This window comes from Alnus glutinosa, chromosome 11 (assembly GCF_958979055.1).
Source record: "Alnus glutinosa chromosome 11, dhAlnGlut1.1, whole genome shotgun sequence".
In the NCBI taxonomy this organism is placed as follows: domain Eukaryota; kingdom Viridiplantae; phylum Streptophyta; class Magnoliopsida; order Fagales; family Betulaceae; genus Alnus; species Alnus glutinosa.
In genome coordinates, this window is record NC_084896.1 from 10,314,365 (window position 1) to 10,331,181 (window position 16,817).

At 40.3% G+C, this 16,817-nt stretch overlaps 1 protein-coding gene across 2 annotated transcripts; it reads right to left on the reverse strand.

Moving 5' to 3' along the window:
• Nucleotides 1-8,993: 8,993 nt before the first annotated feature.
• On the reverse strand, nt 8,994-13,812 carry LOC133880931 (receptor-like serine/threonine-protein kinase SD1-8). 2 transcript variants are annotated; one of them, XM_062319895.1, is made up of 7 exons: nt 12,335-13,812; nt 12,130-12,231; nt 10,506-10,717; nt 10,185-10,395; nt 9,852-10,089; nt 9,605-9,752; nt 8,994-9,496 (listed from the first exon to the last, which is right to left on the reverse strand). In XM_062319895.1, exons 1-7 carry the CDS (start codon nt 13,650-13,652, stop codon nt 9,188-9,190), a joined length of 2,538 nt encoding a protein of 845 aa, XP_062175879.1. In that variant the 5' UTR covers nt 13,653-13,812; the 3' UTR covers nt 8,994-9,187. The 2 variants fall into 2 exon arrangements, with proteins under 2 accessions (XP_062175879.1, XP_062175880.1); XM_062319896.1 differs by lacking the exon at nt 9,605-9,752 and having other exon boundaries at nt 9,364-9,496.
• Between the last annotated feature and the right edge of the window lie 3,005 nt (nt 13,813-16,817).

The following is a 16,817-nucleotide window of genomic DNA, read 5'->3' on the forward strand; positions in this document are numbered from 1 at the left end:
TGGTCCAAGTTGTCCGCCCCCAACCTGATTTCTCGACCTCCGGATCTCTGTCCAGCGCGGCTCCGGCGACAGCGGCATGTCGGCGCTTCCCCTTCAGCCACCACATCCCCTTCTTTTTTCACACATTTCCAACGCCAACGGTGTTTGAAAAGAACAACATCCACCGCATCCTTAGTGGAGGACAGAGATAGAAGCACACTAGGCACTCCCCAATTTGAAAATGGCATCTCCACGATAGAGTCTGAAGTTTGTAGTTTAGGAATTAGCTCATATGTTGCTGTAATTTCTGTTTGGTATGGATTTCCAGCTTGATCAGATTCTGGAATTAGGATGTGGTTTGTGGCGCCAATCGGAGCTGGTTCTGGAATGATTGTGTGTTGTGGATCAACGTCTTTCTTCTCTTCTTCATTTGGATCGAAAAAGTGAATGAGGGCTAGGTCTTCTAGCTTCTCATGAACCGAGTATTTTGCGTGAATAGACCGCACCAAACCTTCCCAATCAATCACACTTTTGCTAGATCGTAATTCCTTGAACCATAGATTAGCCTCGCCGACCATATGGAAAGCAGAAATGGACAGTTGTTGCTCTGCCGGAATATTGTAATACACAAAAAATTCTTCGGCTCTGCAACACCACGTTTCCGGATCTTCCCCATCGAATAGGGGAAAGTCCAGCCGAACAGATATCAGCTTCATGATTTCCTTCCTGGACGTTTCACCTCCTTCTAGACTTAGAGGCTGAGTAACCAGCGGAGGAAACATTTCCTTCTCCTTACCCCGCGCATTGAACCCAGGAATTCCCGAGATCATGTCCTGAATACGCTGAAATTGAGTCTCAAAATGGAGCTTCATCTCCTCCTGATTCCTCTGCAGTTTCAACATATCCGTTTGCAAATTCTGGATCTGGGTAGTAGTCCTGTTGTTCCAGTCAGTTTGATGAGCACTGTGAGCTTGCAAGGCTTCTTCCGTCAATTGGTCACGGGTAATGGTATCAACTAGAGATCGAGCTTGATTTCCTTCAGCCATGGTAGTGGAGCGGGTTCTCATAGACAGGAAATCAGAGTGGGCAGTGGGATCAGAGGCTTTGATACCAATTTGTAACACGCATATTACTGAAATGGAAATTGAAGAAGGAAAATGGAAATGGAATGGAAGAAATGTAATATCAATGAAAAACAATAAAATTGAAAAATGATATTATACTGAAATTAGGCAAATTCGAGGATGCTTAAAACCTCCGTGAGTGATTCGAGGTATTCCCCCTTTATTTTTAGCCAAGACTGAATTACAACTTGAATGCCTAAAACTATTTACTGGTCTTGTTTATATAAACCCACTTAAAGGCTTACCAAACAGTAAGGCCAAAGGCCCATTATACTACTAAGGCAAAGGCAAATGCTATTATGCCCATAGCACTAAGCCCACTACTAATATACCTATGACATAAAATAACAAGAATAAAAGTATTATCAAAAGTAAAGTTTCATCTTCAACTAAAGTTGAAGAATTAGCATCTCATGGCTAAATACAAAAGACTAACTTTTATTAACATCATAAAAATAAAAATAAAATATATATATATATATATATATATATATATATATATATATATATATATATATATATATATATATATTATATCACTAGGTTTACAAAATAAAACCAAAATACCGCCTCTGCCCTTGTGTCCACGTTTTTAAGAGAAAAGAACATCAAATATGCTGAATGTCCTAGGGTTCGGTGCCTCACTTCTTCAGAAAACGTGTAAAAAAAAAATAGCACTCCTTGCACCGGACCACCTGCTAAGTGCTAAACTAGACAAAAGAATTCTTTCCATGTACGGTCTCTTCACTAGAACGTGTCTTGGTTCTTCTATTTTTGGAGAAAGACGTGTGTGTTCAGCTGGGACTCTTCCATCCCTGTTTTGCGCAGCACGAACTACTATTTAGTCAAAGACCAAATTCCATCCCTGCATGGCAATTATTTCCTCTTTGGCTTCTCTCACGTACACGTCGTTCCTACTCTTAAAGAAACTTGTCTTGGTGCTTCCACGTCTCACGTGCATGCTAGACCGCCTCTGTTAGTATTTGGAAAGATCTCGTATCAATCTGGCAAGAATTCCTGTCCTGTGGCTTGAGAAAATCACGTAAGAGCTGCTGGTCTTTTTTTTTTTTTTTGGGAAGAATCAAGTGTTGGGACTGCAGTCTTTGGAAAGAAATGTCTTGTGCATGATTCGGTGCTGCTGTAGTAATTCTTACGGAAATCACGGCTGACCTCTTTGTTAGGGATAAAATCAACCCTAGAGACACGTGGATCCAATGACATCTCGGAGTTATGTCTCGGACATTTGTTCCGCACAGTTCCGCCCAGCAAAGAAAAGGTCGTCTAGGTCTAAAGACATCTCGGAGATATGACGATGTCTCGGTCTTAACATTCCAGGTTACGGTATATAAAATATCCCGGGATCTCCCAGTCAAAACGGAGCGAACATATCTCGGATATTTGTGTCTCGGAGTAATAACGCCTCGGTATGATATCGAGTAGGTGTGATATCTCCTCGGGGTGATATCCATTGGATGTGTCAACATCTCGGAGTATAAACATCTCGGACTTACACAACCCCGTTATGGTGCGGATATATCCCGAGATCTCCAGGTCGGAGCGAACACATCTCGGATATCATCACCTCGGAGGTTGGCTGAAATGTGCTACAGTCTTCTAAAAGGTGCCATGCGCCACACTCGTCTTAGAGTGCGATAAGGATAGAATCCCAGAAGATCAGGGATAAACTACAGATCCATAATTTATGGGATAAAATGGTTATTGACACGGAATCAAGTTTAAAGAAGTACAAACGCAATCAACTACGGACTTCACACTCCTACTCGAATTCCCTGAAGATATGGTTAAAGTTCAACCAGGCTAGGACTCAAACTCCTAATCCAACTAGGTGTCAAGAAGGTCCGGCCTATAAATAAAGACCGTCACACCAGGTATGAGATCACGAATTCTCTAAGCTCTTGAGATTAAGATTCAGAATACTCTGCAGAAAACTGATTTAGACTGACTTAGGCATCGGAGTGGGCGAGGTCGGCACCCCCGACGAGTTGTTTGTTCTTTTTGCAGGGTTGAGGTATTCGGTAGAAATCAGCAGCGAATCTTTAGGCGACACGTCACCATACCGGAAACTGTACCAACAGTTTGGCGCCGTCTGTGAGAACGATCAATTGTTCTTACGAAAAACAAATCCGCGATGGTGACGACAAGACGTTCCAAGTCGATCCAAAACGAAGTACTGCCTACCAGCCGAGACGATGCTCGTGGAGAAGTAGAATCTGCAGGACTAGAGGCCCGGATAACCCAACTAAGTCAACAGTTGGCCCAGGCGCAGAAGAATGTTGAGGATTTGCTGGCTCAGAATGCTGTGCTCCTAGCCGCACGAACTCCGCCGCCGTTCAATCATGATGCAGTCGATGGGACAAACCCTGAGGGAAACCCCGAAGGGTCAGGAGAGAGAGACGGGCGGAACGAGAATCATGGAGAGCCCATCAATCCGGTTCCACCCACGGAGGCAGAAAGGAGGTTGCAGAAGATGGTCCAGGATCTGGGCGCAAAATATGACGTGCTGTCAAAGACGATTGACCAGAAGCGTGATGGGAAGGAGTCCCTTGTTGACAACCTCTTCCAGCACAAGGAGTCCATATTCACCGAAGAAGTGTCCAACTGCGACTTACCTGGAAGATTCAAGGTACCTGACATTCCTGTCTTTTCAGGCAGTGAAGATCCAGTGGAGCACTTGGACAATTTCCGGTCCCATGTCTCCCTGCACAAGACACCAGATGCTGTGGCATGCCGAGCTTTTCCTCTCACCTTGTCAGGAAAGGCCCGAGACTGGCTTAGGAATCTCGCACCAAGGTCGATTGATTGCTTCGACACCCTTGGAAGAAAATTCCTGGCCCAGTTCGTATCCGGGAGAGCTAGAAGAAAACCCCGAGGATACTTACTCTCAGTACAGCAGGGACCGAATGAGTCTCTAAAAGACTATCTGTGCAGGTTCAACCAGGAGAAGCTGGACACAGAGAGTGCACCAGACGACTTCATTTACGGTGCAATTTTTCAAGGCTTGAAAAAAGATGGACCTCTGATGGCAGAATTGGCGTTGAAACCGCCGAAAGATCTTCATACCTTTATGGTGAAGATGGACAGGTACATCAACCAGGAAGAAACGCTCCGAGCCCTCCTCAATAATTCCCAGCAACAACAACAGCCGTCCACCGAGAAGCCTAAGAAAAAGAAGAATCCTGAGCCCATACAGGATGCTGGTCCCGCAGAGTATAAGAAGGTGAAGAAGAATTTCGGAGATTACAAGTGGACACCATTGAACACCTCCATCACCGAGGTGCTCATGGAACTCAAGAAAGATCCGAATTACCAGAGACCGAGACCCATTCAAGGAAATCCCCCTCTGCACTTGGCTCACAAGTATTGTGCCTTTCACAATTCACGCGGTCATCTGACCGAGCAGTGTGTTTCGTTGAGGCAGTTGATCGAGAAATTCATTGAGAATGGGAAGCTAGTCCGATTCCTCGTCAATGAGAGGAATCAACAGGAGCGAGATCACTATCCGAGGCCTAGGAGGGAAGAGGATCGGGATAATAGAAGAAACTATCAACCGAGACAAGATGAAAGAAGAGAAAGAAGCCGAGAGCCAGCACCTCGGCCTCGGAGGGATGAAAGAAGGGAGAGAAGTAGAAGCAGGCCTCGGGGGGCGCAGCAAGGCAATCTCCCTATCATTCACACCATCTCGGGAGGATTCAGAGGAGGAGGTGAGTCCAACTCGGCTCGGAAGGCGTATGCCAGGCAGCTAGATGATTTCGAAGTTTACTCGGTCCAGAAGCCCCCAAAGTCTCGGAAATATAACCCACTGGTTATAGGGTTTTCTGATGATGATTATGCTGGAGTCTCGCTTCCGCACACAGACGCCCTTGTGGTCACCTTGACCATAGCAAATTATCAGACCCGGCGGATCCTCATTGACACTGGGAGCTCGGCTGATATTCTTTTTAAATCAGCTTTCGATCACATGGGTGTTCCATCAGAAAAGCTGGTTCCAGTCTCGTGCCAGCTACAGGGTTTTGCTGGAGAGAAGGTGTTGCCTCTCGGTTCTATCGATTTACCTATGACAGCCGGGACTTATCCGAGGCAGAAAGTCATTATGGTGAAGTTCCTAATAGTTGATAAGGTCTCGGCCTACAATGCCATTATAGGACGTACGGCTCTCAACGACTTCAAAGCTGTGACTTCAACACCACATCTCAGCATGAAGTTTCCAACAGAAGAAGGAGTTGGAGAGGTAAAAGGAGACCAGAAGGAATCTAGGAGATGCTACAATCTGTCCTTGAAAGATACCCCGAGGCAGCACAGTCGGGGGGAGAAAACTAAGGAGGATGGAAAATAGCAATCACCGTTGGGGGAGCCTGTGGAAGCCTTGGAGGAGTTCGAGATAGGCGACTCGGGAAAGAAAGTTCATATAGGCTCACAACTCCCTCAACCCATGAAGAAAGATCTGGTGGCGTTCTTGAGGCGCAACAAAGATGTATTTGCCTGGAGCCATGAAGATATGCCGGGGATTGATCCCTCGGTTATTGTCCATAAGCTAAATGTGGATCCAAATTATCGCCCTGTGAAGCAGAGAAGAAGAGCTTTTGCTGCCGAACGAAACATGGCTGTTGCTGAAGAAGTAGAGAAGTTGCTGAAAGCTGGATTCATCCGAGAGGTGGATTATCCCGAGTGGCTGGCCAATGTAGTGCTGGTGAAGAAGTCTAACGGGAAGTGGAGGATGTGCGTAGATTTCACCGACCTGAATAAAGCATGTCCGAAGGATAGCTTTCCCCTGCCTCGGATAGATTTATTGGTGGATTCGACGGCCGGACACGAGCTCTTAAGCTTCATGGATGCCTTCTCGGGGTACAATCAGATCTACATGGAAGAAACAGACCAGGAGAAAACTGCTTTCATCACAGACCGAGGACTTTACTGCTATAAGATGATGCCCTTCGGACTGAAGAATGCTGGAGCCACATATCAACGACTTGTGAACCGGATGTTTCAAAGTCAAATTGGCCGAAACGTTGAGGTATACGTAGATGACCTGCTGGTTAAAAGTGTTCGGGCAAACAGACACATAGAAGACCTCCGAGAAACTTTTCGGACTCTAAGAAAATACAACATGAAGCTCAACCCCGCGAAGTGTGCCTTCAGAGTTTCTTCAGGCAAGTTTCTGGGGTTTATGGTGTCACAAAGGGGCATTGAAGTCAGAGCTGTCCTCGAGATGGAGGCCCCGAGAACAACAAAACAACTCCAACGACTGACAGGAAGGATTGCGGCCTTGAACCGTTTCATATCACGGTCGACAGATAAGTGCCTTCCCTTCTTTAAAATTTTACGAAAAGCATTTATATGGAGTGAGGAGTGTGAGGAAGCTTTCAAGAAGTTGAAGGAATATCTAGCCAACCCACCACTGTTGAGCCGCCCAACCGAAGGGGAGATTCTTTATCTCTATCTGACAGTCTCTCCCTCAGCAGTAAGCTCGGTGCTAGTCCGAGAAGATTCAGGGGTTCAGAAACCGGTTTACTTTACAAGTAAAGCACTGCATGGCGCGGAGGGGAGGTACCCTCGGATCGAGAAGTTGGCGTTCGCTTTGATCATTTCAGCTAGAAGATTGAGGCCATACTTTCAGGCTCATGCTATCAGAGTTTTAACTGAGTATCCGATGAAGAAGGTGTTGCAAAAACCTGACCTCTCGGGAAGATTAGTCAACTGGGCAGTGGAACTCGAACAATTTGATATCGAGTTTCATCCTCGGACGGCTATCAAAGGACAGGTTCTAGCAGATTTCCTGGCAGAATTCAGCAACATTCCTGAAGCAGAAGAACTTCCTAAGGAGTCAACCTGGGTTGTGTTTGTAGATGGCTCTTCTACACAGAGCAGAAGCGGAGTAGGAGTCCTCCTCAGGAATCCCGAAGGGCAAGAGTTCGGTTTTGCTGTAAAACTGGACTTCGTTACGACGAACAATGAAGCTGAGTACGAAGTGGTGATAGCAGGTTTGGCATTATCCCGAGAGATGGGGGCAACTAATGTCGAAATCCGGAGTGACTCTCAGGTGGTCGTAGGCCAAGTCCAAGGGCAATTCGAAGCACAAGAAGATAGAATGGCTAGGTATTTGGAAGAGGTACGGCGATTCCAATCCTATTTCGAAAGGTTCGTCATCACAAAAATACCTCGGGAGGAAAACATCCGAGCCGATGAATTCTCAAAGATCGCGTCGGGAACAGAGGAAGAGATTGAAGCATCAAGAAGGCAAATTATTGTTCTGACCGAACCTTCGATAGCCCCGAGGACCAAGGTTATGGAAGTAGACTCAGCACCAGAGGAGCCAGAGTGGGCAAGGGACATTATCCAGTTCCTCAGACATGGGTTGCTGCCCGAAAATAAGGTTGCGGCTCGGAGGGTGAAGATACAAGCAGCACGGTTTTGCCTTCTCGGGGAGATACTGTACAAAAGAGGATATTCCGAACCCCTTCTCAAAAGCCTCTCCAAGGCCGAGTCGAATTATGTTCTCAGGGAAATTCATGAAGGTGTGTGCGGAGACCACTCAGGAGGAAGGATGGTAGCACAAAAAACCATCCGAGCGGGTTACTATTGGCCTACGATCAAGAAAGATTCAGCTCTTCTTGTCAAGACCTGTGACAAATGCCAGAGATTCGCAAGAATCATGAAAGCAAGTCCCGAGAAGCTCACCCCCCTCACTTCTCCGTGGCCATTTGGCAACATTCTAGCTGACAAAAACACTTTATGTAACAGTTTTTTTTTAACAGAATGGTCGATTCTCAATTCAGAGTTCTCTTTTATTCGGGCAGTGCTCTTGTGACTGATCACAAGCTTCTAGAAGATGTCCATGAAGAGTCCTTGCATATTCCAAGACAAATCAATTGGTTCCTGTGCAACCGTTCGGACGAGCCTCGGAAGACATCCGGACGCCCCGTAGTGTCTAGCAGATTATGTTGAAGACGTTCGGATGACAAAGCAACACCGTTCGGATGCTAGGTCAATCATTATTCAACACGGAGTTGGATTTCAAAAGTCGACACTGTTTGGGAAGTCTTTGCAAGTCGTCCGGAAGACGTGGCAACATGTCCGGACGCTGTCCAACATTTTAGAATATTCCAGTGTTTTGAAGACCATTCGGACACTCAACCAAGCCGTTTGGACGTGGACCTGATAAGGATAGAATTGCGTTGTTTCTGAAAAGCAATTGCAGAAGACCATCCGGAAGTGGCTAACTTCCGTCTGGATGCTCAACAGCCAGAGTCCGAATCACAGCAGATTTAGGTTTTCTGTTATCCTAAAAATTAAGGGCCCTAGGCTTGTCAATTGTATAGAATTTGGTATTGAATTTTCTTAGCTTTGAGAGGGTGTTTAGGGAGAATTGAAGATCTACTAGCTCTCAAGTCGTTGCCGGTGTGTGCTCCAGTTCGAGTGAAGTCTATCTTAGGCTTATAGCTCTCAAGCCGTTGCCGGTGTGTGCTCCAGTTCGAGTGAAGTCTATCTTAGGGGTTCGAGTGAAGTCTATCTTAGGGGTTGGCCCTAAGATAAATGATTTCATCAAAGACCCCTTCAAGTAGGAGATTTGGTTGGGAAGCGTTCATGATGGACTTCGTGTTATAGTTAAAGGTATGACTATTGCAATAGGTTTTGTGAGTACGAGTGCTTTGTAACTTGCTTTGTCTTTGGATAGAGGATTTTTTGGGTTTGGCTGCCCCAGAGTGGTTTTTCTTTTCACAGAGTTTCCACTTCGTTAAAAATATCTTGTCTTATTTAAATTTCGCATTTAAGATATTTTGTTGCACACAAACACACACACTTGGCTAAATTAGAAGTCAATATTTATTTTCAGGGATAATAAGCCAAAGATTTAGGATTTCACCCATTTCACATGTTATAGGCTAGTGTTAACTAATGTGGTAGTACATGAAAGAAATAAATTCTATCTAGATTATTATTGGTAACAAAACGAAAATATGAGTGAACCAAGACAACATTTAGTGACATGTAGCATATCAACATGCACACAAATCAAAGAAAAAGATTGGTTCTACAACATTTATTTTCTTTGATATAGGAGACATTCATCGGGCTTCCATTGTTGAAATAGTTACACTATTTTTTGAGCAATTTCCTGCACTGTCAATTGTTGGATTTGTGTCCATCTTGTTCCGGCCTGTGGTAAACGCTGGTTGCTTGGGTTCAGGTAGAGGAGCATGTTCATTGCTAATCATTGAGACTACATCAGGCATGGTAGGTCGATCAGTTGGGCTTTCTTGGACACAAAGAAGGCCAATGTTCATGAATCTCACCATAATAGACATAGAAGAAGGATACCCTATTGTTGGATCCATCAACTCCACACTTCGATCATCTATCCACAACTCCCAAGCCTAGTTTCATTTCAAATAAATGTAAGTTTTACTGAAAACTACGAGCATTTCAATTTATAACACTAATGTAAAGCATAAAGAAATTGAACGGATATAAAAGCTACTCACATATCTAAGAAGATTGAGTGAACTATGGTCATAGAAGCTAGTATTCTTCTTGCCACTTAAAATCTCTAATAGCAATACTCCAAAGCTAAAAATATCAGACTTTATTGAGTATAAACCTCGTATAGCATATTCGGGAGACATGTATCCGCTAGATTCCAAAATTTAGTACACTAGTCTGTTAGTAACATGCTAAAAGAATTTAACTGACAATTGCAAATATCATATGTAAAACAAGTTGCATACTTACTAAGTTCCAACAATTCGGTTTGTGTTTGCTTCTGTTTCATTACTTCCAACTATTCGAGCCATGCCAAAATCTGATATTTTTGGATTCATTTCACTATCCAAGAGAATGTTACTCGGTTTTAGATCTCTATGTATGATTCGTAACCTTGAATATTGATGAAGATAAAGAAGCCCTTGGGCGATCCCTTTAATAATGTGTACACGTGTCTCCCAAGCTAACATCTTTTTCCTGATTGGATCTGTTTAAATAGTACAACAAGGAAATTAGTTCTTAAGAACCTAGAAATATATGAGATTAAAATCAAAACACATATGCACATAAACATGCACTCACCAAAAAGGTAGACGTCCAAACTTTGATTAGGCATGTATTCATATATTAATATTTTTTCATCTCGCTCAATACAACAACCTAAGATTCTGACAAGATTTCTATGTTGAAGTTTTGCAATTAGTATTGTCTCATTTCTGAACTCCTCAATTCCTTGTCCAGATCTTTTTGAAAGCATCTTCACTGCAACTTCCTGCCTTCTAAGTAATTTTCCCTATGAAGAAGAACCATAAGCTCTTTAAACTTTCATAAAGATTTACCACTAATTAATGTCGGTTTTCTTGATAGTATTCAAAGCACATTCATCAGAAAAATGTTACGTACCTTGTAAACAGGTCCATAACCTCCTTCTCCAAGCTTATTTACAGCTGAAAAATTATTAGTTGCAATTGATACGCTCTCATAACTGAATAGAGGTAACTCAAAATCCTTCTCTTTTTTCTTCATATTATTGTTGATATTCATTTCTTCATTGATTGCATTGAGATCCGTATCGAAATCAAATAATAGTAGATTATTGCTTGAAGCCTTCTCTCCTGTTTGATAAGAATTAGTCACTATAACATGGAAATCCAGTGAGGTGACGTCATTAGGTTCGCCAAACAGGGTTAGCTCTACCATATAACAAATTATGCAGTCGCCTAAGGCCCCCAATTAATGAATATTGGTAAATATTTTTTATATAAAAAAAAATATTTAAAGCTTAATAATAATAATTATTCTTTAATTAAGGCTCCTAATTATAGTAACAAGTAATTAAAAAGGTATTAATATAATTAGATTTTCCTAAAAACCTAATTCTCCAACATTTCATTCTTGAAATAAGTCTTAAACATTTGATAGTATTAAATGAGATAATCAAATAATATTAAAGATATTCTTAAATAAAACCAATTCTCCAACTTAAAACATTCTATTCAATTTCTTGGGAATAGTGGAGAGAATGAAAATAATAATAATATTTAATTACGTTGTGGGTAAAGATTTTTTAGGCATTGTAATGAGCATTGAGCAGCTTTAAGCCTTTAACATTCAATGCTAATCATTTAAAAATAAATAAAATAAATAAAAATCAATGCTAATAATATATAATTTGGGGACGTGTTACAAAAACACTCAAATTTACACACTCCCTACACCACCACAAGGGCCCCACCTCATGTGAGGGTGTGTATAGAAAGTGTGTAAATTTAGGTGTTTTTTAGGCATTACCCTATAATTTATTCCAAACATTAAAAAGATAGAAATTATGTTACACAAGTCCAACGTTCAAAATAAAATGGGAAAAAAAATTAAATGCTAAGAAGATAGAAAGTTTTTTAAAAATATTTTCTTCAATTATAAACTCCTCTCTTCATAAGTTTCCATTTTTTTTTATCTCCATTTTCCAATTCAAGTCGTATTCAAATTTGAATTATTCTCTTCTTCTACAATTTAATTAAAAAGGGGAAAAAAAACTAAAAGAAACCTCACTTAAATAAATAAAACTAAAAATAAAAGACAATTTTTAAATAAAAATATAATTATTATTTATTATTTCTTTTTTTTTTTTTAAAAAAAATGTCTCACTTAGGGTTGTCGTCATAAACCTCAAAATGTATCGAGCCGCCCTATCTCCAAAGTTCAACCACTGAGCAATGCCAGTTTTCCAAAGGTAACTAAGTTTATTTAGTCATTTCTGCAAATAAGTACTAATAATATATAGTAATTCATTCCGATTCCAGTGAAATGACAAAATAACTGCAAATTAAACTCCTTCACAGAGACATGATGAAATTTGTAGGAGGACCCCCACAAACAGGAGCCTGAAACACTATCTTCACCAACGTGATGCTAATAGCTAGCTTTCATTTCGGGGCATTAGAAAAGTGTGTTAAGTTAAAGTAGACTTCCTTGTAATTTTTTGAAAGTTATTTCTATGTGAGGTTAGAACATCATTTACACTTACCTACGCGTTTGAGCTTTCCTTTGGTTGAAAAACAAATGAAGAAACATACGATAAGCCCTGTTGTTGGAACTAGCACAGCTACCCATACTTTCCATTTTTTGCCTGATTATGATTAACAGAATCACTATTAGCTCAACCATAACAGAGAATGAGTTAAGTATTAGTTCATAAGGAAAGATGACATAAATTTGTGTAGATTTTTCACCTTTGGTACTTTGATGCTCATCTGCAGCAAGTCTGAGATGGATAATCTCCCCACCATCTGAGAGTTGCTGGGAGTTCAAAAGAGCTCCTTCCCATATCACACAGTACCCGCTGCTATTATAAACATAAGCTGTGCAAGAACAGTTATTCATGCAAGCCACTTCACAATTCCTAGCACTCGCTGCCGAATATGCTTTCGAATTAACAGGCAATCTCAGGAATGGTATGTTCATGAACCAATCTTTTTTGCCATTAGCATACGTATTATTTTCACATTGCAAAGGGGATTTCCTCACACAGCCATCTGACCAATCATTTAGACTGGTGTAGTGAGTGGAAAATGGTTCAAAACCTTTTAAACATTCACAGGAGGGGCGCGAGATATTCTCACTATACACGCCAAATGGACCACACAAACCATAGACATCAGATTCGCCCCTCGGTTGAAACCAAACTAAACTCCATTCCCAAGGGCCAGACACCCACGCCAATAGGTGGATATTTCCTGTAGAGTTCATCACATATTTAGAACGGAAAGAATGATTATAAAGAGAATAAGTAAAATATCTTCCATTTTCGTTTGACACAAAACTATAGTCGAAGAAATAATTCACATTCGTCTCAGGAACAAAGGCAAAGGTGTGAGTTTTTCCATTCCAAACTCCAGAACTCCAATAGATTTGGGATCTGTTCCACTCTAACAATAATTGATTGCTTCCATTTGGGTCTAACCCAAACGAGAACACACCAGGTGCTGGATCGTCTTTATTTTTCCATGAAATGAGCTGCTTTGGTTTTCCAGTAACCTTATCAATCCCAAGCTTTGCACCTGGTAGTAATGTATCGGTTGGATGGTCGAAACTTTCCCAAAATATAATAGACGGGTTCGACCTATTTTGGGAAACAAAATTCCCATCATTACGAAGTACTGCTTCAGTTAAATTTAACCCAGGAAATGTCAAATTTGTCGACCAAAATGGGATGTTGGAATAACTCCCAACCAAGACTAGATTGCCATCTTCTGTGAGGATAAGTATCGAGGAAGATGGGTCAGACAAAGGGTTTTCTCTATTTGCTACCCAAACGAAGTCCTTCTCATAAAATTGTTTATACCATATGCCCAGGTAGATGTTTGAAAAACCTCCTGGGTTGAAGAAACCGAGCTCAAAATCGCTACCTTCAGATAATAAGGTGTCGCTCCCTGAAAGAGACTGACCTGCCGAAAGGGTATCACCAGCTACGGAGAAGCATGCTGTGTAATAAGGGAGGATTAGAAGCAGAACAAATAAGAGCAATGGCTTACTCGTCATGCTACCCATCCCTCTCTATAACTTGCACTATAGCAGTGAGTAGTTACAGCAAACTTGGGACTTGTTTTTTTTTTTTTCCTGAGTAATACAGGAAGAAGGGGAAGGAGCAACAAACAAGAAGAAAGAGAAGAATACAAAGGCGGGAAGGACCACATCTCTTCCCTCCTCTTCACGATCTCTTCTTTTCTTCATGTCTTTTACTACTTTTGTTGCTATATGACTAGAGATTTCTCTACTCCACCTCACATTTGTTAAAGTTTTATTTGTCCTCTTGTCTGACTTATCCCACCCAAATTTGTAACTTCAATGTTTTGGCTTCTCTATCGCGTCGTCCACCGTGCCGTTCACGTTCGTCACCGTCCTCTCAACGTTGGTGGCTGATTTTGTCATTATTCTTCGAAGATTTAGTTTTTCAAAAACTAAATTTACGTTCTCACGATAGTTTCTACCATACATGCAACTCTCCATCGAACTCATCGGCATTCCCTCTTCCCGATGACACCGGCTGATCCTTCATCCGCCGTCCACAAGCCGGTGCGTGGTTCCTACGCCCTTGATTGGGGATCTTACGCGCCAGCCCGTGGCTCGCCGACGTCGAGTCGGTCACTGCCAGTTGCTGGATTTGCTTTTTTCAAGCTTTTTTGCTGTTTATTTGCTTTTGTATATTTATGTTGCTTGGATTATTGTTTCATTTTAAGGGAGACTCTTGTATTTGAATTTATGTTTATGAATTTCTTTTCTGTAGTTTTAGATTTAGACTTTTACAGTACTTTTACCATTTCAGCCTCCTTCGGGTGATTATTGTTTCCAAGTGGAGGTATAGATAGACTTTTTTTTATTCTGTACCTCTTTACCTTATGAAACCGCCTTGTGTGGCCAGTTGAAAGGATCGGGTCATTTGTTTGTCCAATTTTTTACATTTTGTTAATATTTCAGCACTGTTTTGATTTGTTATGGATCTAATGTTGGGAGCCCATCTCTTTTTCTTTTATAAGATCATCTATTTTTTCTTCTTTTTGGATCAGAAGTGAAAATTAAATGATCATCTCATGTAACTTTTTTCTTAATAAAGTAAAATATATATATATATATATATAAAAGAAGAAGAAGAAGAAGAAGGAGCAGAAGGAGGAGAATGGCGGCAGCCATTTTGGACCAAGAAGGCTCTCTGACTGGCTTGCCTTTGGACTTTTGAAGCTTCCGAAGAAGGAACGCAGGCAAGAAAACTTGTACTTCTCTTGTGACGTGTTCACTTCCAAAAGATTGCTGACTATTTCTTACGGTACAGAACGTTTGGAAAATGCTTACCTCTTTTTTGTCATGTACCTATTTTGAACATCACTTCTGCAGTGGCGGAGACTAATTAAGCACAAAATAATTTTTATAATAATAAAGTTTATAAAATACTTTAAGCTCAAATTCAAAAGTTCTTAAGCAAGCAATCAAAATTAATTAATATATATATATATATATATATATATATATATATATATATATATATATATATATATATATATATATATAATGGATTTTCAAAACATTTATGACACTTTTCATACTGTTTAATTTAGTACTCATAACTATCCTTTAAAATTGTGTTCTCTAAAATAAACACCCACTTATTTGGGATTTGAAAAGGTAGATTCTGATTTTTCAAATCACACATTTTTAAAAACACAATTTTAAACAATTCATTTTCCTCGATTTGGTTTTAAATCACATATTTTATCTACGAAATCACAATGTCAAACGCACTCTAAAGCTTGGAAGAGATTTGATATTCAATAAATCTTCCTCATCTTCTAGTTCTAATCTTCTTTTTCTTCTTCGATCTCTTAACTAAGTACATTGTATTGTGTTATTTTAGTGGGTCACACCCAAATTGACAGACAACACAATTTGTTAAATCATTTGACATAAATTTCTTTCCAACTTGGTTGGACCCCATCTATAAATTATTATATGTCTTTTGAGCATGTGAGAAGTATATACTTTTTTTTTTATTATTATTATTATTATTAAATAACTCTTTGCTCCCTCTGGTTTAAAAACTTTATTTTTTGTCCCCTCAGTTTTTGTTTTTTTCATACGTGATACTTGTGCTATGCGAAAAGACGGAGATGGTGCTTCCGTCAATTTTTTCATCCAAAACTAACGGATTTCTACGTCAGCGACACGTGGTACCATTGAAATTGCGAAACGTGGTTACACAAATTTTTTTTTTTTTTAAAAAAAAAAAAAAAATTATATCTACTATCTTTGTATATTATTGTGTAGTAAGTTTCAAAAGATCTAAAATGGTCACATTGAAATAAGGAAAACAAATAATAGAAAACAAAGTGCGAAAAAGAAAGGTGTGGCACTTACGGTTTCGCCAAATGAAATTAATGCAGAGGTGAGAGGCGTCGACGTAAAAGAAGATGCTTTGCTTCTTTCTGTGGCAGCCGAGAAAGAGAGGGTACGTAGTTTGTGACTTCTCATAAGAAGGATGTGCTTTTCTTGTCTGATGTCGCAGACGTACTCCCTACTTGCGGGATCCGGGAAGATTCAGCAGAGAAGACAGAATAGAATACACTTTGTAATTCTTCTTTTCTTTTACTGTTTTTGGTTTTATCTACTACTAGAATCTTAATAGAAATTATACTCTCATTAGATAAACAACATATCTTTTTATATGACAGTAGACTCGTAACAGTCCACATCCAAGGGATTGCTGATTATTCCTTACAGATTGTGGACCATATGCCAAATTATTTGTTTTATTATATATGAGAAGACGTGTTATACAATTATCACCATTCACCACTATATGGTCTAATATTCTTCACCTTTATTCAATTTTCACCCGAGAATTAGAGAGGCAAGACATGGGTGATGGGAGATTTTTTATTCTTTTTCGTTTTGGTTTTAGGCATTATCAAGAGTAGATTTTCTTCAAATTTTTTGAATGTTCAGAGGTTTTGAAGAATAGTTGAAAATTATTTCATGAAAATTAAAGTCACTCTCTCCAATTTCAAAATTTCAACTTTCCTTTTATTTTTTGTCTTACACTTTGTTCCATATTTAAAAGTTACGAAATTTATTTGTACTTTATAAGGAATTATCTTACTCTTATTCTAGAATGGCTTTTGGGTAGACGCATGCTATCAGCCTATCACTAGCTGCTCATACGCG